Below are 23,561 nucleotides of genomic sequence, written 5' to 3'. Positions count from 1 at the left end.
TCCAGAGTGCTGGTTCTATCTTTCTATTGAAGTTATTCTTATGCTGTGGGGATCCACAAGTCCGGATCCATTGAGGAACCGTGCACCAGGTGTTTTTTCCACTCTTTCCTTTGATTAAAGGTTGTGCTACTCTCCATTTTTTTCTATACTATTCAGCTGGCTCCTGCTGTGTGATGGTGAGGACTCACTTCTGATCCCACAACATCCACAGCACATAAGTTTATGTCCTCTTGCATTAAGGGGTTAAACCATATTAACCAGTTAAACAGTACCCCAAATAGAACAAGAACACCAATAATTGGCACATAAAGTATAGAAATACGTACATATAGTGTGCACCCAGTAGCTGTAATCTTAAAGGGGCATGAAGGAGCACCTTGCATAGGAACTAGCGAAGATGTTTTTTGAACATAGCGCAGTCAGTCACTGGTGATAACCTTTCCCTGCAAGACATGAGAGAATTAATATTTACCTGAAACCTCATTTAACAGATACTGAAGAGCTCTGCATTTCTGGCAGCTAGTAGGGACTCCATTCAACATTTCTGAGATCTTGGGAGTAAGTTAAGCCAGTCCTTGGCCTCTTTGCGAATATAGAAGAAGATAGCTTTATCATTATGCACAATACGAAGGCGAGCAAAAAAAATCCATGGAAAATGGGATAGAGGCCTATCGTAAATTACGTTTGACATCTGTGAAGGGGGCTCTGGTATTCCAGAGCAGTGTTTCTCAACTCCAAGTCCTCAGGGACCCCCAACAGGTCATGTTTTCAGAATATTCTATAGCAAGAACACCTGTGGCAATGTCTGAGGATCTGACCACAATAATTACATCATGCAATACTGAGGATATCCTAAAAACATGACCTGTTGGGAGTCCTGAGGACTGAAGTTGAGAAACACTTAGCTAGAGAATGTCTGAGAAGTCTGGAAGCAATGAGATAGTAGCTTTGTTGAACTTGAGATGTTGGTTTCACTGAATAGCCTGTAATGCTACATCTCTGTCTTTACTGCTGGACAGACGGGCCAGCCTAAGCTTTGGGGAAGCTCCCAGAGGGAGCAAGCAGACTGGGGTCCTGTGAGTTTTTTTAATGGCAGATGCAGCCAAGAACTGCACATTTGGTAGAAGGTTTTTTTTTACTTTTCCATAAACTCATAGTGATTGTGACCTTCCAAATGCTCTAGCAAACCAAGGATGTGCAAGTTATTTCTTCTCAGCCTGTTTTCCAAATCGTTAGCTCACTGCACCCATGCCTTTGTGGCTTTTTCCAGCTCATCCACCTTAGCTGGTACTGGAGCTGTGACTTCCTTCAAGTGTGAAGTTTGGGCCTCCACTTATTTGACATGATCCCAAAGAATCTGCAAGTCCTGGCACAAGAGACCCACATTTTGACTTCTATTTTGCCATTGTGTAAGGTGGTACTTACTTAGATAGCCTCCAGTAATTTTGCGGTAACTTGCCACAGGGTGAGCTCCTGTTCCTTATGGAAAGATGTACCAGAGTCCTTACTTGGCGAGGACTGCCTTAAAGGCACAGTGGGCTTCCAAGCAAGATTATTAGGTGACACTTTGGTAAACTCCTTTAAGGGATGTGATAATGAGGGCAGTGAGTTTCAATTCATTTCAGGAGTCTTGAGATTCCCCCGCTTAAAGGAAGATGAAAAAGTGACAGAAAAAAACTGTGGAATTATAGCAGAGCAAGGCTGTAGGTACATAGCTAGAAACTGACTGGTGTAAGTAGACAGTGCAGGTCTGTGAGTCCATATTCAGACAGACACTCACTTCTTTTACTGCAGGATGCAGTTTATATACCTAAAGCACCGACCAGCAGGGAGGATGCTGAAGACTCCGCAGCCCTGCGTGGTATGGCTGAGGAATCCCTTTACTCACTATCTGCAGAGCACTGGTTTGGCAGGATGACTGACTCCACCTCACTTAGTCCAGAATCCAGCAACTGCAGGGAGATGCTGATTTCAACTTCAGATGTGACCCTTACCGGGCTATTGCTGCAAGCCCATACCAGATCCCTCCATTGTCTAAGTGGTAGAAGCGGTGCACATGTGTGGGGTCTGGAGATGCTGGGCCTACGGGTGCGAGTGCTCCAGAAATTATGTGGAACCCTTGGCATAGACTCTCTTCACTGCCGTTGACTAGTCTGCTAAGCAGGTAATTTACAGGCCAAACAAAGAGTAGTGGATCAGGATAAAAACAGCAGAAGTAGGTTCCCCACAGAGCACAGGCGAGATGTAACCCTGCACGCTGGCTGCAGGCTACACCCCAGCCAACAGACAATCTGTGGTCAGATTTGAAGAAGACTGTTGCAGCACATTAACCCAAGAATATTAGTAAACTGGAGGCAATTACTCATGAGGAATTGCCTAAGATTCATCAGGAATCCTGTCAGAAGCATGTGTCTGGCTACAGAATGCATCATATTTACAGTAGGTCATAACAGCAAAAGGGTAATCTACTAAGTACTAAAGATGATTGCTATGAAGGGATTGAATAATTCTGAGACTGCAGGAGTGAATAAAAGTTTTGTGTTGAATTAGAAGAAATGACTTATTATGTTAGTTGTGTTGAGCTATTTACATTTTTTTTTCATTGCAAACAGATACAAGTTTGCAAATTAGGCAAAAAAGCCTAACTTGCAATGGGGTTTAATCATTTTGACTGCAACGTATACAGGTATTACACACTTTTACTATTATTTGAGCACAGACATCATAGTTCATCTTTAAAACCACAAACCCCAATATTAGACTATTTTGAACTGCTAGATTTTCACATAATTTATAAAGTTTCTATTATGTGTCTCATTTGAAATGTATTCTACCCAAAACACTGGGTCATATGTATAAATGCTAGTGCCTGCAGCTACCAAATGCCTGCTTACATTTTTCTAGTTCTGGAAGAAAATGAAAGCAATGATCCGATTAGTTATGCAATTTCTTCACTTACTGTAACCTGAAAACATTCAGGATGACATTTTCCATGAGTCATAAATAACATTTTTAGTATAAATCAATGAAAATGCATTTGTATGTGGATACACATGATACTTGAAGTAAGTGCTCTTCTAAACAATCACATAACTAGATGTAATGCCGCATGCCTATCATATCACAGGCTCATATAAACAAAAGCATCTATAAGTACTTTACTAAGCGTATAGTACAAATGTACCAAACGTGACATTTAACGAGTTATGATGATTTAACAACATTGTACTACAGTGCTGTAAATCAGGTAATCACAATGTGCCATGTTATGGCGTTGGTTATGTTAACAATTGCTATAGTACATCTGTACATCCTGTTAGCGCTATTAAAATCATATCTGTTTCAAGAGAAATGTGATATAAAGCATATTTAGTGATCAAAGTCATCATCCAATATGTCTGAGCTACAGGTGCAAATATCTCAAAGATATTGGATTGTTCATAACTAAGGGCTCCTACCCACTAGCGTTTTTTTTTAACGCTGCGATATCGTTGCGTTTTTTAAAATGCAAATGTCAATAAGACTTTCTAATGTTAAAAATCGCATTGCACAAAAAATCGCAAGTTTGTGCTTTGCGATTTTTGTGCGATACGATTTTAATAGAGATGAGCGAACGTACTCTTCCGAGCTTCATGCTCGTTCGAGTATTAGCATACTCGATGGTGCTCGCTACTTGAGCGAGCATCGCGCCTTGTTCGACCCCGACCCAGTTTTGGCCCCTCCCCGCCGCTGACGTGTCTCATTTTACCCCTCCCCGCTGCGGCGCTGCGCATGTTAACGGTAGTTTGTGGCTGGCTTGCCGGAGGAAAGAGAGAGAACACAGAAAAAAAAAAAAAAGCTCGGCAACCTGCGGGTCCCATACAAAAATGCTCGAGTCTCCCATTGAAGACAATGGGGTTCGCTACTCAAATAGAGCTCTTGAATTTTACGAAAAGCTCAACTCGAATAACGAGGACCCGAGCATTTTGGTGCTCGCTCATCTCTAGATTTTAACATTAGGAAGTCCCATTTACATTTGCATAAAAAAAAATGCAGAGATATCACAGCGTTAAAAAAATGCTAGTGGGTGGGAGCCCTAAAGGTTTTATGAAATTCTAAAACGCCTTTTACAATGCTCAGAACATTCAGGTAGCGGAAATCAGGCTCAGGGCTCCTGCAGAGGAATGTGACATTTTAACGCTCGCGAGTACATGATGCAATTGCACTCTGAGTGGAGCGCTATCATGTCTTCTTGCAAGAGTAACCACACTCCTTTAATGTACTTTTATGCACTGCCAGGTCTGTTTACATTGGGGTGGGATAGTCGTGCCATCTTTGAACAGGTGAGGAAGCCTAATTAGTAGGCCGGGCCAGCTAACTCAGAAGCTAGGCCAGCTGACTTAGTAGGCAGGCCAGCCTAATTCGTCCCATTCTTATCGATTAACACAGTGAAATCGCACTGTTCAGTGCATGATTGCATTCGGGATAAGTGTGCATTTGTGCACCCCATAGACTCCTATGGGGCTGCACATGCGCAAATGCACACAACAATAGAGCGTTTCACGTATTTTCGCCAAGCGGAAATGTGGCTGCAAAAATGCTCCATGGGAGGGAACCCATTGAAATCATTGGGTTTTAATAGATGTGGCTTTTGTGGCTGAATTTCTGGGCAAAAAAAGGGAACAAAATCACCCGTCTGCAGGACGCCTCATAATCTGTGTTACTTTTTGTTCACATGCAGCATAAATGCAGAATTGCCTACAGAAAATCCACAGTGTTTACAGTAAAAGCCATTTGGATGAGATTTTAACAAATCTCATGCACATGATGCACGAACAATCAATGCAGAATCTGCAGGGAAATTGACATGTGGTTGGGATTTTAAGAAATAGATTACAGAAATGTGAATTCCACAACAAATCCACAGCAAAATCGGTGACAATCCACATGTAATGACTGCTGATATCTTTATGGATCCACTGCAGCATCACGCCATGTTCGACCCCGCCTCAGTTTTTGGCTCCTCCCCGCTGTGACATGCCTGTTTTGGCCCCTCCCTGCCGCGACGCGCACGTCAACGGCAAATTTTTTGGCTGGCAGGGAGGAGAGAGAGAGAGAGAGAGAGAGAGAGAGAGAGAGACCACAAAAAAAAAGCTCAGCACCTGGCGTCCCACATACGAAAATGCTCGAGTCTCCCATTGTAGTCAATGGGGTTTGTTACTCGAGTAGAACTCTCGAATTTTATGAAAAGCTTGTCTCGAATAACGAGGACCCGAGCATTTGGGTGCTCGCTCATCTCTAGTCGTAGCATTAGAAAGTTCTATCAGATTATTAGTAATTGAAATTGCTGGGCCTTTTCAAATGACTTAAGCTCTCTTTAGAATCATGCACTAATTGTACAGGACACAATGTAAACCCTGTCTGATTGGATATTTAACCTCAGGAAGGTTGCTGTACAGCAGTATATTGTACTGATAGTCCCTAACTTGCCAACGTTCGAGTTACTAACTTCGCAAGATGCAAACAAACTGTCCTGCAAAGTATGATGTAATGCTATGGCATTATATCATACTGTGCAGGGACCGGACAGGCTTCTGTGCGGTTGCTAGGCAGCCGGGGGCCTTCTAAAAGTCCCTAGGGCTGCCTATGCAGAGCACCTATCAATCCGTACGCTTGATGGGCACTCTGCATAAGCAGCCCTGGGGCCTTTCAGAAGGCCCCCAGCTGCCTAGCAACCACACAGCGTCCCGGCGCGGACACTGTACGGGCCTCCTGAATGTCGGGTGCCGTCTGTTTCTTACAGCCGGCACCCAGCGGCAGCAGTTCCGACGAACCGCGCTGCTCGTCAGAACTGTTAACACTTTAAATACCCCTGTCAGAGCGGTATTTAAAGTGTTAATAGTTCCGACGATCAGCGCAGCTCGTCGGAACTGCTGCCACCGGTTGTCTGCTGTACGAACAGCCAGCACCCGACGTTGTATGGAGCGGGATCCACCCGCGATCCCGCTCCATACAAGCATTTGTTCGGATATACGAACAAATGTACCTAAGAACAGGTTCCTGGAACGGAACCTGTTCGCAAGTAGGGGAGTATTTGTATATGCTCACACATTAGAACCTTTCATCCATGAAATAATTTACAGTGCAAGTCTACTATATGAACACATTGGCATATCTGCAGGTAGTTAATACAAGTTTTCACACTTGTTGTTTGTTAGCATTGCACATAACATAAATATTGACAAATAACACATTGACAGATTTTATACACTGAGTGAAAAAAACAAACTAGTCACTTATCAGAGTTTAGGAACATGGCTATCTTTGGATCAATCAATATTGTCATTATGTGATCTAGAGATGTATTTTACTACCTGTTATTTACACTGTTTCTTATTTTAGCTTTGATTAGATGGGACTTATTCTTTATTATAGCTTTATCACTTCTAAATCTCTATCTTTTAGAAATATATTACTGCAACTATGTCAATTTTCATCAATTGCAATAGCTTTAGCAAAGTTGTCTTTTTATAACTTGACAATGCAGTGGAAAAAGAATAAAGGGGGAATATTTACTAAATGAGTGCTTCCAATTGCAATGGACAATGCATATCACATAAGGAGTCAACATTACTCCCCGTGGGAAACAAGCAGGGTCAACCACGCCAAACACTTCTGTCCAAGTAGGATCTTCTCAAAATGTATTATCTCAACAAATGGCAATCCATGTATGTTTTCTTATAGCATACTTTCTCTAAGATACTAGCTCCTCCTGTTCTAGACAGTGTCTTATAGGAGTTATGCTATGAAGTTTGACATAAGAAGATAGATAGAATTGTACGTTGTCTATTTTTCTGAACTCTGTTACCCAAAATGCTTAGGTTTTCTGAAATAAAGAGAACATACATGGATTGCATTTGTTGAGCTCATACTGTATGTCTTGTGAAGAGCCTACTTGGGCAAGAGGGTTTAGAAGGGATTGACCCTAGTTCTTTCCTCTCAGTTGTGTTAATTTAAGTCGTTATAGAGAATCCACAAGGAGTTTGTTTGGATTATATTGATGCTGTTTTGAAAGCCACAACACAGTAACGTCTTCCTTGCACCATTTCCATTTTTTCTTCATTTTATATTACTTTTACCTGAGGATGTTCTCCTTTTTAGTGGGGATTTGGGTTTGAGTGCTTATTGCAAAACACAGTATGGCTTTTTTTGATACCTAGCACTGTCCACCATTGTTCATTGTAGTTTCCAATAGGTGTGTACTGTGTAAGGGAATAGAATGTGCACTGAAATACCATGATATAGTACACCAGGCTTAGTCAATGTGTTCTATACATTATTTGTACTAGGCAAAGGTAATTCTATTGCCAAGTACTTTCACTTTGGCCTAATTTACAGGTCAAATGATTATTGATACAGCTTGTTACAACTGAATAAGCAACAATTCCATTGTATTAATCAGTTCAGGCCATTTTTTCCTGTTAAGGACAAAGTACAGTTTAGCTTTTTTGTAATACATGTGGGTTTGAACACTGTAAAGCTTTATCTTCTTCAGTTATTCACATAATGCCTATTATTTGGGATACATGGGGTTTTATTTTTATTCCCCTTTTGTTTTTGTGTTTTTTCATATTTTTGATTACATCAAGAGAAATAAAAAATGTATTATATAGAAATAAATGTTTTTTAGTTTTTTTCAATTTTACACTTTAAGGCCTCAGTCAGACGTTTTTTCGCGCGATTTGCGCATGCGCATGCGTCCGGCGATTTTTTAAAACCGTTGCTTTGCAATGGTATCGGACACATGAGCGCTTTTTATGCGCTCGTCCGATAAATTATAGAACAGAAATCGCAGATCGCACCTATCTGCGATCTGCGATTCCTGTTCTCTTCTCTATATGCGCTCAATGGGGCCGGCGGCAGCAGCGCCGACCCCATTGAGAACATATAGAAGACAAATCATTCTTCTCTGCCACAGCTGTAACAGCTGTGGCAGAGAAGAACGATGTTTGCCCATTGAATTCAATGGAGCCGGCAATACAGCCGGCTCCATTGAAAGCAATGGGCTGCCGGTGATCGCGGGATGAATTGTCGGGAAGGGCTTAAATATATAAGCCCTTCCCTGCAATTCATCCAGAAATGTGTTAAAATAAAAAATATATATATACTCACCTTGTCCCGGCAGACGGAGTTCAGCGCGGCCGGCCTGCAGTGGGTGTGAAGCGAGTGTGAGTCAGAGCTGCCCCTGATTGGCTCAGCGCTGAGCCAATCAGAGGCAGCTCTTACTCACACCCATTCATAAATTCATGAATTGGTGTGAGTGAGAGCTGCCTCTGATTGGCTCAGCGCAGGGACCAATCAGGGGCAGCTCTCACTCACACCCATTCATGAATTCATGAATGGGTGTGAGTGAGTGCTGCCTCTGATTGGCTCAGCGCTGAGCCAATTAGGGGCAGCTCTGACTCACACCCCCTTCACACCCACTGCAGGCCGGCCGCGCTTAACTCCGTCTGCCGGGACAAGGTGAGTATATATATTTTTTTTATTTTAACACATTTCTGTATGAATTGCAGGGAAAGGCTTATATATTTAAGCACTTCCCGACAATTCATCCCGCGCTCGCCTGCAGCGCATTGCTTTCAATGGAGCCGGCTGTATTGCCGGCTCCATTAAATGCAATGCGCTGGACAGCTCCGGACCGTTTCTAATGAAACGTGGCTAGGAGCAGATTCTCGGGCGATTTTTGGGCCCCGTTCACGCGATTTGCGGATGCGCATCCGTCATGCGATCCGCAAATTGCGGGGAAAAACGCCCGTGTGACTAAGGCCTTAAATAGTACAAAGACCATTTAGATATATTTTAAACTGTTTCCCCTTTTTCATTATGGTCGTTATTAGAGTTGAGCGAACATACTCTGCCGAGCTTGATGCTTGTTCGTGTATTAGCGTACTCGATAGTGCTCGTTACTCGAACGAGCATCAAGCCATGTTCAACCCCGCCCCAGTTTTTGGCTCCTCCCCGCTGTGACATGCCTGTTTTGGCCCCTCCCCGCCACGATGCAGCGCGCGTCAATGGCAAATATTAAGGCTGGCAGGAGAGAGAGAGAGAGACCTAGAAAAAAAAAAAGCTCGGCACCCGGCGTCCCACATACAAAACTGCTCGAGTCTTCCATTGTAGTCAATGGGGTTCATTACTCGAATAGAGTTTTCGAGTTTACGAAAAGCTCGACTCGAATAACGCGGACCCGAGCATTTGGGTGCTCGCTCATCTCTAGTCGTTATACTATAATTAAAATGAACTTGTCATCTCTTTATGATATACAGTATATAACTGAGGATTGTGGATTATCCTGTACTGTGTTGTATGTATGCATTGATTTTATGGATATGTTAGTGAAATTTAGATAGGTTCAAAGAAATAGTTCATTCTGATGATCCCTTTAAGGCATTCTAATAGGTTATCATGCCCCGTTCATGAACAATGAAACAATTTTTAATCTTGTACTTTTCCCAGAATTATGGAGACACAAATATTTGCCAATTTATCTCTAAAATGGTATCAGGATGCACCTAAGACTGTTAGCTGCGGAGGGGTTATTCTTGTTCTGTTTCTAAAACATCAGCAAATACCAATGTGTTTACGCCAAAAATGATATTTTAGCTTGGGAACATGGTCTTGTAGCCAAAAATGTATGTAATCATATATCCTACATAAGTAACATTTGTGTAATCCATCCCATATTTATATGATGGTTACGCCTTTCGTTTCCTTTTAATAAAATTACGGTGTGGGGTGGTTTAGAGCCGGAACATATTACCACTGACTGAATTCAATCAAGAAAATGTAGTTACCAGCAGCATAACTCCCTTCCAAAACCATGTGGCAGGACTTAAATGATGCACCAGCCGTCCAGGAAGCTGAATACCTTCCAAGTATAGGATCCAAAGATGCGTAAAGACCACAGCATGCGGGTTGTCAATGTAAAAACGTCTTTTTATTCCCCCATGACATATAAAAGACAGCAACGTTTCAACCTTGACGGTCTTTATCAAGCTTGATAAAGACCGTCAAGGTTGAAACGTTGCTGTCTATTATATGTCATGGGGAAATAAAAAGACGTTTTTACATCGACAACCTGAAAGCTGCAGTCTACGCATCTTTGGATCACTGACTGAATTCAGATCTCTCATTCTGAATTTTTGTTAACGGCATAGTCACTTGTGACTCATACTTATCGATTTTATCTGATAAAGGTGCACTTCTTCCACAGTTTGGAGGCCCACACTGAGATGCTATTCCTTTACACTTATTACTGAACGGAGAGCAGCAATTTTAGAAATTTTTCACTTTTAAGTTATTAAATGCTTCACTTTTGAACCTCTTTATATTTCTTCATTTTATCATCTCCACTTTTCAAGAACTATAACTTTTTTTATTCTTCTAGCCTTAAGAGGCTTGTTTTTTGTGAGACGAGTTACATTTTATAATGGTGTCATTTAATATACCATTTAATACAGAAAATTTGTAAAACATTTTTATGCTTCTTAAAAAAATGGATTTGTGCCATTGTTCTTCAGGTTTTGTTTTTGCATGCGCATTGTCATTTGGTGCTGGAAGCTGAAGTGACAACTTCTTTCATCTTTGCTGCTTTTGGTAACCTTGCTCAGGCAAGTGACAATCCAACTGACTTATTAGTTTCTGGTTGGAGGTTCTTATTCAAGCTCCTCCTGTCAAGAGGATGCCAGTTATACAGTTGTATTCCCGCCCCTGTCAGGTACTGTGTGGAGTTAGTTATTTACATAGCTTTGTTTGGAAACTTTCCGACTTCTAGTCCTTGTCAGTTCGTCCTTACTACTCTTAGTTTGCTCTCCTCCTCCTGTGCGAGTTATCAAGTGTATTCTGTGTGTTGTTTGGTCTGTCTTATTCTGTCCATTTCTGGAGTAGCCCAACTCTCTCACATATCAACTAGGGATGTGCAAGGTTCCTGTCATGGGTAACCCTTTTCATGACTGTTGCTACACTCTTTAAGCAAGTTTCGACAATTTTAGATCAGGGATAGTCCCTCATCTTTCTCGTCTTGACTTGTACATTTTGCTTCTCTGTTGGCCTTGTTTGCATGCGTCTCATCTCCCAGCTTTTCTCCTCTTCCTTTGTTGTCATTTCTGTTTTCTGATATGACCCTGTTTTAGGGCTTCTTGATTTGCTACTTCACTGTGGCATTCATGTCATAAGGAGTCTCCCTTTCCTCCTGTGCACTCTCTCTCTAGGCTGCTCTCAGTAGCTGTGGCCATCTCTTGGTCACTACAGTTGCAATGACTTTTCATTATTTCACCTAATCCCTGATGACTGGCTCATGCTCTCTCCTTTACAACAGATTTTTCCTTCTCTCTGCTGTAGCAGCCATCACCATAGCAGGTCCTACTTGCATGCAACCCCAGCAGGGGGGATATGCTTCACTTTAGGAAGGCGAACTCTCTTTGGCAGTATTAGTCAAACTTTATATACAGCTCCTTATATTTAGAGGACCTCCACAAGAAGGCCATGTGATTCAAAGGCCCTACTACATTTTTTACAATACAGTAACCGTTAATAATGCAGCTTAGGCACTAGATGGCAGCATAGCAAAGGAAAGGAATAAATAATAGACTAAGCAAAAAGGTTAAATGCTACATCAGCCAGCTCACCACCAACAGCAGTCAATTTATCCAAGCTCCACAGGTCAGTGCAAAGGAAAAAAAAGAAAAACCACTTTGGCCTTGGTGTATACAGGCAGTCACGGTGAGGTTCTCCAGAACACGCTTCATATGTAAAATCAAACTTTTGTATTACCACAGCTTCAAAACAAGGATTGCAGAAGCATATATTGGAAAATGCCTATATGTTTCAGACCAAACACCTGAGATCCTTACCCATGAGTAAAAACTGAAAGTGTTTGTTTCGAAGCATGTAGGTATTTTCCTATTATATAGTCCTGCAATCTTTATTTTTTAGATGTGCTGAAATTAAAGTTTGATTTTATTTATATGAAGTGTGTGCTGGAAATACTCAACTTCTATATATCATAAACTACATAGTAAGTGTTCACATATACGTCAGGATACCCAAAAAAGAAACAGGAATTCACTTATTAGAAAAAAATATATATGTATTTGTACATTTTGAAACTTCAGTTTCCTTCAAAGTACTCTCCATTTGAAGCAATACATTTGTCAAAACATTTTTTCCACTGCTCAAAGCAATTTTAAACTCATTGTTATTGATGTTTTTCGGTACATGTGCCATTTTCTGTTTCACCTCTTCAACTTCAGCAAAATGCTTTCCTTTGAGGTCTCTTTTAACCCAAGGAAATAAGAAAAGTTGCACTGAGCGAGATCAGATGAATATGGAGGGTGATTTTTTTTGCCAAAAATATTTTGCCATTTTTTGCCAAAAAATTCTTAACATCCAGCACTGTGTGGGCAGATGTGTTGTCATGAATAACCTGTCTGCTGTTTGCCAAAATTGAGGGTGTTTTCTCCATACATCATGATGCAACTTTTCAAAAATTTCAAATAAAAACTTTGGTTAACTGTTTGACCCTGTGTTACAAATTCATTATGTGAAGTGGAGTGCACTATGCTTCTCATATCAAAGAAACAAATGATCAATGTTTTCACCTTTGGCTTCAAGTGTCACAAAAATAGACAAAAACTTGAACATGTTGAAGAAATAAATTACTGAAGCTGAACACAACCTTCCCCAACAACGTCAGCTGTCATACTAAATATGTATATACAGTTGGTACAACATGGTCCATATATACACTGCTGCTGGAAAGATGGTGGAAGGTCCTGGCTACACCTTACATTTGCAGTATTAAAAGGAGCATAATAAGCCATCTCTGCCTTTTCTTTAGGGAGTTCTCCACAAACACCTAAGTCCCAACTTTTATCTTACAGCTACATGATTACTGTGCAGCTGCAAACTCTGCAGAGAAGTTAAGAAACATCTCTTCAGAGTTAAATATGGACCGACCTGACATCTAAAAACTTTGGGTGATCTGCAAGATGTGAAGTAGAGATGAGTGAATTTTTGCCCAATTTACTGAATTCTGAAAATGTTCACCTTTTATAGCTCATCGAATAGAAATAGAGAAACCATTTAGCTAACACAAATCTATAACATACAGTAGCAAATTGATTTGCCCAAGGAATCATAATGGATGAGAAATGATAAATTATATGGCAAATCATCAAAATGCAAATTAAGCAAAAAAAAAGTTTATCTCTGGCTCCACCTACATTATATGCCTAATTTAAAGTTCTATTTTTATATGCAGTAACATCGTAAAAATTAGACACATCCTGTGAAGATATAGAAATGATGAAACATTTATAGCCAACCTACTCTAATCATTTTATTTAATAACCTAGCAGCATACAAGGAATGTTTTTGTTATTCGCTTGGTAGAGCCACAGTGCTTGGTTTCTTATAATACAAAGCACCATTATTTGTTCACTTGTACACATATTTCTAACAAGATTGCTTGTCTGTTGCAGCTACTAGGGGGGCTGGTTATATACAGCTGTGCATGGCTCCTTTTAATAGAGGTTCCTTAGAGGTGGCAGCAGGTAGCTGAAATTGTGAGAAAAGTGTTTTTAGGGAAAGAAAAAAATATTGCTCTGTGCTATAGTATATAAAATGGACCACAAAGGACTTATCAAATGTGTTATAGAAATGTCATTTATGTTGCTTATTTTTTAAAACATGCATTGTACAGTAAACGAAAAAAAAACCTCTTGTCCATTGATGGTCCCAGATAAGAATAAGTCTATTACCTTCATTTACCAAATCCATAAACTCTGCTATAAGCTACATATACAGACAATAGTGTCACATTAGACCAGGTAGTGTATTCTAAATAAGCGTTAATACATTCTGTTTTGACTTTGTTATGTTTCATTAAAGGGGTTGTCCCGCGGCAGCAAGTGGGTCTATACACTTCTGTATGGCCATATTAATGCACTTTGTAATGTACATTGTGCATTAATTATGAGCCATACAGAAGTTATAAAAAGTTTTTTACTTACCTGCTCCGTTGCTAGCGTCCTCGTTCCCATGGTGCCGACTAATTTTCGCCCTCCGATGGCCAAATTAGCCGTGCTTGCGCAGTCCTGGTCTTCTGCTCTCTTCAATGGAGCCGCTCGTGCAGAATGCAGGCTCCGTGTAGCTCCGCCCCGTCACGTGCCGATTCCAGCCAATCAGGAGGCTGGAATCGGCAATGGACCGCACAGAAGAGCTGCGGTCCACGGAGGAAGAGGATTCCGGCGGCCATCTTCACAGGTAAGTATAGAAGTCACCGGAGCGCGGGGATTAAGGTAAGCGCTCCGGTAAGCTTTCTGTACGTCCCTGCATCGGGGTTGTCTCGCGCCGAACGGGGGGGGGGGGGGGGTTGAAAAAAAAAACAACCCGTTTCGGCGCGGGACAACCCCTTTAATGCTTTTATTTTTTATAATATGAGTTATTATACCAGAAAGAAAAATAAAATGTAAAACATTTGTTTCTTCTTCTTCTTCTTCTTGTAGGTTATTCAAGAGATAAGTGCAGTAGATAAAGATGAACCATCAAACGGCCATTGGTTTTATTTCAGTTTGTCACCTGATGCAAGTAACATTAATTTCACATTACAAGACAATAAAGGTAACCTTGATGAATTTACATAATAAATATTGATAAACTACATCGGTTCATTAAATGTTACATTAACCCCTAACAGTCACATCAAAGGGAACCGTAAAAAAAAAAAATGTTTTATGCCTGCTGCTATAGTGTTATGCAGCATGGCAGTACAGTGCACACATGGTTGTACACAAAAGCCGATTTTTAGCTTCACAAGAAAATCATCTTACTTTGAAGGATGTGTACCTTATATGCAAATTAACATCTCGCGCCAAAGAGGCAGTGCAGTTGTCCCTCTGAGCCAGAGCAGAAATGCTGAAATCTTGCAGGCGCAACACGGGGCCTCACCTTTCTCGCGCAGGCACAGTGAACTGAGGTGTATACACCTTGACTTCACTGACGCACTGCCCATGTGGTAGAAAATGGAAAAATGCTGCCAGGGGGATGAATGACACGTTTGCAAGATTTCAGCGCTAGCAGGCTAGTGCTAAGGTGGATACACCGGGGAGGCATTGAGTGGGAGGAGAGGCCAGGTTTATGGTGTGACACACTGACTTGGAGGAATGGTGGCACCACCTCTTAGACTCAAGACAGGGCATTTTTATACTTGCTACACATCCTTGAAGGTAAGAATTTCTAATGAACCTAGAAGTCTTCTTTTGTGTACAACCATGTGTACCCTGCTTGTGTCATGCTGCATAACACTATGGCAGCAGTTTTTAAAAAAAAAATTCTGCTAACAGGTTCCCTTTGGAAAATTGGAAAAACAGTCCTGAAAATGTCACTTTTGTATTGTAGATTTTCAATTTATGTCTCATGTAAAAATATTCGGACTATAACTCAGTAACTTTAAGTTCATTTTTAACATCTTAGTGACATAACTAAGAACGAGTAAATCATTATCACCTTTGTGTTCCAGCGGTCATAACTTTAAAAAAAATTTTCATTAGTGTAAATGTTTTTAAAGGAACCATTTTTGAACACATATAATGTATTGAATAACTGTTATCACTTTTTTCAGGGGGGTAATAGAAGGAAAAACTATTTCACCATTCTTTTTTGGGACTATTTTTTACTGTATTTAAAATGTGGCATATATATCATGTTCATTTTATTCTATGGGTCAATAGGATTACGACAACACCACATTTATCAAGGTTTTATTATGTTTTTATACAATATAAAGACTTTTTTCAACAAAAACACATTTTGCATGTCAACATATTCCAAGACCATAGCGTTTAGATTTTTCCTTCAATACAGCTGTATGTTTTGTTACAGAATAACAGATACCATTTATAATATATACAACTTGTTCATTACTTTTTAGTCCTGTCTTGGGCAAGCGAGAGGAGCAGTAAATGGCTATTTTGGATTTTTTTTGTTTTTTAGTTTTTGTTATTTTTTACTGAATTTACTGTGTTGGATAATAATACGATATTTTATAGTACGGACTATTACGGATACGGTAATACCAATTATGTGTAGGTTATTTTTTTTGACTATTTAAAGTGTAATGGGGAAAAATAACTTTTTTTCAGTAAAACTAGTTAGATGCTGCGGTAAGCAATGATTACTATTAGAGATGAGCGAACGTACTCGTTTCCAGTAATTACTCGATCGAGCACCGCGATTTTCGAGTACTTCCGTACTTGGGTGAAAAGATTCGGGGGGCGCCAGGGGGCGGGGGGAGGCGTGGCTGAGCGGGGGCTAGCAGCGGGGAACAGGGGGGAGCCCTCTCTCCCTCTCCCCCCCACTCCCCGCTGCAACCCCCCACTCACCCACGGCGCCCCCCCGAATCTTTTCACCCGAGTACGGAAGTACTCAAAAATCGCGGCGCTCGGGCGAAAAAGGGGTGTGGCCGAGTAGGTTCATTAATCTCTAATTACTATGTCTACCAGGTTGTGTAGAGAAGTAATTAGGTGAGCAAGTACTCATCTACTCACTTCTTTTCTGGGAAGAAAAGACCCTCCATCTATGACAGATGGTAAATATGTTCTTTAATTGATAAGGTGGAGAAGGGTGGGTTATAAGATGAACTAAATTCCATCTCACCCCACTCCCCTGGGACAAGGGGACAGGCAGAAGCATCACACACAGATTCCCCTCTGTTGCCTGCTCATTCCCCTGCTGCTCTACACATGGACTGACACCAGTTGCAGCCCACTTACATTTCCAATGGCTGTAGCTCTAGTTCGATTGGTGCCAGTATTATGGACAAAATTTTGATGTCATTATAAAGCCAAGACTCTTGGCAATAACATAATACCAAAAGCATGTACACAAAATTGATAGAACCAGAGCTATGGCTCTTCGAACAAGAATGAGCTATCTATGCCCAAAACTGCAATGTCCTTTTCCTGTAAAATGAATAGGGCTCATCCTAATGTGTAGGGGGATTAGAGGAGGTCTAACAGAAAGTATTTTATTTGCATTGTATTTTGCCCTGCATAATAAGCAAGAAAATCAGGAAGTCAAATTTCCTAAAAGACACCAATCCCTTTTAAAGTGATATTGCCACGATAAGCTGTGTGCTGTTGCTACAGTACATCCAAATGAAAAGAACTTCAGGGGCTTTTAGCCAGTCAATGTCATTTGGAGTGCTTTCACGAATGCCTGACATTCCAATGTATCACCACTCGCAAACAGGGTTGTGCTCACAGTGTTCACCTCGTATGTCCTTTTCAGTTTTATGCATGTGCAATGGGTGACAGGTGCAGAATATTATAGAAAGGCTTTGCACATGTTTTTCAAATGCACAATATCATACTAAATGTTGATTAGCAAAGTTGCATGGAAAATAACTTATACAATTATAAATGATGTAAACACTTGTTTACAGAGATGAGCAAACATGCCCCTAAGCCCAATTACTTGATTGAGCATCACTTTTTTCGAGTAACTGCCTACTCGGGCAAAAAGATTCGGGGAGCGCCAGAGGGCAGGGGGCGGCAGGGTGGAGCAGGGGGTAGCAAGGGGGAGCTCTCTCCCCCCCCCTACTCTCCACCGCAACCTCCCACTCACCCCCGGCGCCCCCCGAATCTTTTCGCCCGATTAGGCAGTTACTCGAAAAAAGCGATGCTCGATCGAGTAATTGCTCTAAATGAGCACGTTCGCTCATCTCCAATATATAACTATATGCTGCCAAGGGCCTGGGGCAGGCTAGGCCAGTTAAATATTTGGGGCTGCCCTGTCACCTTTTTTAAAAATCCGTCTACTAGCAGAACTTATAGCAGCTTCCTGACACAGACACATTCACATAGAAGACCTAATGTCTGATGATGTGCCCCTTATCACACACAGTATAACCTTGCTCCTCCTACATTCTCACCCCCCTCCCCACCTTGGCGTTCCTGACATAGCAGAGGGAAGGATGAGCAAGGTTATGAAAGTGCAACATCAGACTTGCCATTTCAACATGCCTTTAAGGCCATACTAAAGGCATGCCCTGAAAGGTTGCCTGTCAGTTCACAATGAGAAAAAAAATATTTTGGTATCACAGAATAAAGCTAATGTGTTGCATAGTAAATGATTTAATTTAAAGCTCAGAAAACAGTCGGAGAATTCCAGGTTTTATCTATTCCTCGCCCCCCACCTCAAAATTAATAAAAGTTCCTCAATAAGACATATGTACGCTGAGATGCTGTCATTGAGAAATACAACTCATACAGTAAAACAAAGGCCTCATTCAGATACATCAAGAACAAAATAATAGGGTATGACCCTCTAAATGTGGTGACAGAAAAACGAAAATGAAATAAAATAAATAGCAATAATAGACTAAGTAATGAAGTGGGGTAAACATCAGGGAATTAAGTCTTAAAGCGTTAGCACGTGCATTGTATTTATGTTCCCCTTCCAATCCATGAACCCTTCTGCTTATATCTAGTACCTTTCCACCAGGGAAGGTACCAAAGTTTTTGATTTCTTTGTCCAGCTGAAGGTGCTTTTTATTGGTTCTGATTTCTTGGTTGCTGATTCTTGCTTTATCCTGACTTCTGTACATTTCTCCACTCCTGACCTCGGCTTGCTTTATTGACCATTCTCTTTTCTGCTGGCTGCCCCAACTCCTGGCCTGCTTGTACCATGCCGAAGCTCTTCATGTACCCTGACCTCTGGACTGTCTCTTGCGGTCAAGTATATACTGTCTGCATTGATTCCAGATTTCTCGGACTATGCCTCTGTTCACACACTCAGGTAATAAATAGAATTGGGCACACAGCAGCAACTGAAGGCCAATTCAGCCCCCTGGTGTTTTGTAAATCCCGTTCCAGGGCAAGGAGGAAAAAAATGCAAAGCCCGACCAGGATCCGGATCATGACTAGAGATGAGCGAACACCAAAATGTTCGGGTGTTCGTTATTCGTAACGAACTTCCCGTGATGCTCGAGGGTTCGTTTCGAACAACGAACCCCATTGAAGTCAATGGGCGACCAGAACATTTTTGTATTTCGCCGATGCTCGCTAAGGTTTTCATGTGTGAAAATCTGGGCAATTCAGGAAAGTGATGGGAATGACACAGTGACGGATAGGGCAGGCGAGGGGCTACATGTTGGGCTGCATCTCAAGTTCACAGGTCCCACTATTAAGCCACAATAGCGGCAAGAGTGGGCCCCCCCCCCCAACAACTTTTACTTCTGAAAAGCCCTCATTAGCATGGCATACCTTTGCTAAGCACCACACTACCTCCAACAAAGCACAATCACTGCCTGCATGACACTCCACTGACACTTCTCCTGTGTTACATGCTGCCCAACCGCACCCCCTCCCCCCCACAGCGCACACCAAACTGTCCCTGCGCAGCCTTCAGCTGCCCTCATGCCACACCACCCTCATGTCTATTTAGAAGTGCGTCTGCCACGACGAGGGACCGCAGGCACACACTGCACAGGGTTGGCACGGCTAGGTAGCGACCCTCTTTAATAGGGGCGGGGCGATAGCCCACAATGCTGTACAGAAGCAATGAGAAATATAATCCTGTGCCACCGCCATCAGGAGCTGCACACGTGGGCATAGCAATGGGGAACCTATGTGCCACACACTATTCATTCTGTCAAGGTGTCTGCATGCCCCAGTCAGACTGGTTATATGCACCTTAACAGTAACCGCGTTGGTGGTAATGTGGTGGTGACTGCGGACCTAGTACCACGGTTGTATTTTGTTGGTTTTCGGAATGTGGCCAGGATTAAGTGGGCCGTGGCGGGGGGATGGTGGGGGGGCTCTCTTGTAGTGTCGGTAAAGGTGAAATTCTTGGACTGCCACCAGACGAACCAATGCAAAGGCATTTGCCAACAATGTTTTCCCTGTTGGAGGAGGAGGGGGATGTTTTTGAGGCACTACGTGTCCTCTCCACGTGTCCGTGGTTATATGCACCTTAACAGTAACCGCGTTGGTGGTAATGTGGTGGTGACTGCGGACCTAGTACCACGGTTGTATTTTGTTGGTTTTCGGAATGTGGCCAGGATTAAGTGGGCCGTGGCGGGGGGATGGTGGGGGGGCTCTCTTGTAGTGTCGGTAAAGGTGAAATTCTTGGACTGCCACCAGACGAACCAATGCAAAGGCATTTGCCAACAATGTTTTCCCTGTTGGAGGAGGAGGGGGATGTTTTTGAGGCACTACGTGTCCTCTCCACGTGTCCGTTCCATGTCAGCAATAGTAGCACTCAAGACAGGCCCCAGTAACAATTCTGAAGCAGCAGTATAGCGGGAGCGCAGTCTTCGTTCCATGTAAGCAATAGTAGCACTCAAGACAGGCCCCAGTAACAATTCTGAAGCAGCAGTATAGCGGGAGCGCAGTCTTCGTTCCATGTAAGCAATAGTAGCACTCAAGACAGGCCCCAGTAACAATTCTGAAGCAGCAGTATAGCGGGAGCGCAGTCTTCGTTCCATGTAAGCAATAGTAGCACTCAAGACAGGCCCCAGTAACAATTCTGAAGCAGCAGTATAGCGGGAGCGCAGTCTTCGTTCCATGTAAGCAATAGTAGCACTCAAGACAGGCCCCAGTAACAATTCTGAAGCAGCAGTATAGCGGGAGCGCAGTCTTCGTTCCATGTAAGCAATAGTAGCACTCAAGACAGGCCCCAGTAACAATTCTGAAGCAGCAGTATAGCGGGAGCGCAGTCTTCGTTCCATGTAAGCAATAGTAGCACTCAAGACAGGCCCAGTAACAATTCTGAAGCAGCAGTATAGCGGGAGCGCAGTCTTCGTTCCATGTAAGCAATAGTAGCACTCAAGACAGGCCCCAGTAACAATTCTGAAGCAGCAGTATAGCGGGAGCGCAGTCTTCGTTCCATGTAAGCAATGGTTAATGTGGCTTAAGTGGTAACTAGGCCTGTAGGCAGCCCAGTGTAACGAAAAATTGGTTCAAGTTAAAGTTCCAACGCTTTTAAGCGCATTGAAACTTATAAAAATTGTTAAGAAAAATTATTTGAGTGAGCCTTGTGGCCCTAAGAAAAATTGCCCGTTCAGCGTGATTACGTGAGGTTTCAGGAGGAGGAGCAGGAGGAGGAGGAGGAGGAATATTAGACACAGATTGATGAAGCAGAAATGTCCCCGTTTTGGATGGTGAGAGAGAACGTAGCTTCCATCCGCGGGTGCAGCCTACGTATTGCTTACGTATCGCTGCTGTCCGCTGGTGGAGAACAGAAGTCTGGGGAAATCCAGCCTTTGTTCATCTTGATGAGTGTTAGCCTGTCGGCACTGTCGGTTGACAAGCGGCTACGCTTATCTGTGATGATTCCCCCAGCCGCACTAAACACCCTTTCCGACAAGACGCTAGCCGCAGGACAAGCAAGCACCTCCAGGGCATACAGCGCGAGTTCAGGCCACGTGTCCAGCTTCGACACCCAGTAGTTGTAGGGGGCAGAGGCGTCACCAAGGATGGTCGTGCGATCCGCTACGTACTCCCTCACCATCCTTTTACAGTGCTCCCGCCGACTCAGCCGTGACTGGGGAGCGGTGACATAGTCTTGGTGGGGAGCCGTAAAGCTGGCCAGGCCCTTAAAGACTGTTGCACTGCCTGGGATGTACATGCTGCTCGATCTACGCACATCCCCTGCTACCTTGCCCTCGGTACTGCGCCTTCTGCCACTAGCGCTGTCGGCTGGGAATTTTACCATCAGCTTGTCCGCAAGGGTCCTGTGGTATAGCAACACTCTCGAACCCCTTTCCTCTTCGGGAATCAGAGTGGGCAGGTTCTCCTTATACCGTGGATCGAGCAGTGTGTACACCCAGTAATCCGTCGTGGCCAGAATGCGTGCAACGCGAGGGTCACGAGAAAGGCATCCTAACATGAAGTCAGCCATGTGTGCCAGGGTACCTGTACGCAACACATGGCTGTCCTCACTAGGAAGATCACTTTCAGGATCCTCCTCCTCCTCCTCCTCCTCCTCAGGCCATACACGCTGAAAGGATGACAGGCAATCAGCCGGTGTACCGTCAGCAGCGGCCCAAGCTGTCTCTTCCCCCTCCTCCTCATCCTCCTCATGCTCCTCCTCCTCCTCCTGTACGCGCTGAGAAATAGACAGGAGGGTGCCCTGACTATCCAGCGGCATACTGTCTTCCCCCGCCCCCGTTTCCGAGCGCAAAGCAGCTGCCTTTATGGTTTGCAGGGAATTTCTCAAGATGCATAGCAGAGGAATGGTGACGCTAATGATTGTAGCATCGCCGCTCACCACCTGGGTAGACTCCTCAAAATTACCAAGGACATGGCAGATGTCTGCCAACCAGGCCCACTCTTCTGAAAGGAATTGAGGAGGCTGACTCCCACTGCGCCGCCCATGTTGGAGTTGGTATTCGACTATAGCTCTCCGTTGTTCATAGAGCCTGGCCAACATGTGGAGCGTAGAGTTCCACCGTGTGGGCACGTCGCACAGCAGTCGGTGCACTGGCAGCTTAAAGTGATGTTGCAGGGTGCGCAGGGTGGCAGCGTCCGTGTGGGACTTGCGGAAATGTGCGCAGAGCCGGCGCGCCTTTACGAGCAGGTCTGACAAGCGTGGGTAGCTTTTCAGAAAGCGCTGAACCACCAAATTAAAGACGTGGGCCAGGCATGGCACGTGCGTGAGGCTGCCGAGCTGCAGAGCCGCCACCAGGTTACGGCCGTTGTCACACACGACCATGCCCGGTTGGAGGCTCAGCGGCGCAAGCCAGCGGTCGGTCTGCTCTGTCAGACCCTGCAGCAGTTCGTGGGCCGTGTGCCTCTTATCGCCTAAGCTGAGTAGTTTCAGCACGGCCTGCTGACGCTTGCCCACCGCTGTGCTGCCACACCGCGCGACACCGACTGCTGGCGACATGCTGCTGCTAACACATCTTGATTGTGAGACAGAGGAGGAGGAGGAGGAGGAGGGTGCTTTAGTGGAGGAAGCATACACCTCCGCAGATACCAGCACCGAGCTGGGGCCCGCAATTCTGGGGGTGGGTAGGACGTGAGCGGTCCCAGGCTCTGACTCTGTCCCAGCCTCCACTAAATTCACCCAATGTGCCGTCAGGGAGATGTAGTGGCCCTGCCCGCCTGTGCTTGTCCACGTGTCCGTAGTTAAGTGGACCGTGGCAGTAACCGCGTTGGTGAGGGCGCGCACAATGTTGCGGGAGACGTGGTCGTGCAGGGCTGGGACGGCACATCGGGAAAAGTAGTGGCGACTGGGAACTGAGTAGCGCGGGGCCGCCGCCTCCATGATACTTTTGAAGGACTCCGTTTCCACAACCCTATACGGCAGCATCTCAAGGCTGATGAATTTTGCTATGCGGACGGTTAACGTTTGAGCGTGCGGGTGCGTGGCGGCGTACTTGCGCTTGCGCTCGAACACTTGCGCAAGCGACGGCTGAACGGTGCGCTGAACTACACTGCTGGATGGGGCCGAGGACAGCGGAGATGAGGGTGTGGGTGCAGGCCATGAGGCGGTAGTGCCTGTGTCCTGAGAGGGGGGTT

The 23,561-nt window shown here is 43.7% G+C and overlaps 1 protein-coding gene across 2 annotated transcripts in view; it reads left to right on the top strand.

Moving 5' to 3' along the window:
• LOC136578793 (cadherin-7) overlaps window positions 1-23,561 on the top strand; it is a 257,678-nt gene that overhangs the window by 212,188 nt on the left and 21,929 nt on the right. For both annotated transcript variants that reach the window (XM_066578961.1, XM_066578962.1), the window contains one exon: window positions 14,544-14,658. In XM_066578961.1, coding sequence (XP_066435058.1) covers window positions 14,544-14,658 — 115 coding nt within the window. The remainder of the gene's footprint in view (window positions 1-14,543; window positions 14,659-23,561) is intronic.

Source organism: Eleutherodactylus coqui, chromosome 9 (assembly GCF_035609145.1).
Source record: "Eleutherodactylus coqui strain aEleCoq1 chromosome 9, aEleCoq1.hap1, whole genome shotgun sequence".
Classification (NCBI taxonomy): domain Eukaryota; kingdom Metazoa; phylum Chordata; class Amphibia; order Anura; family Eleutherodactylidae; genus Eleutherodactylus; species Eleutherodactylus coqui.
The sequence above is the reverse complement of the archived record's forward strand: the minus strand, read 5'-3'. Positions and strand labels throughout refer to the sequence as shown.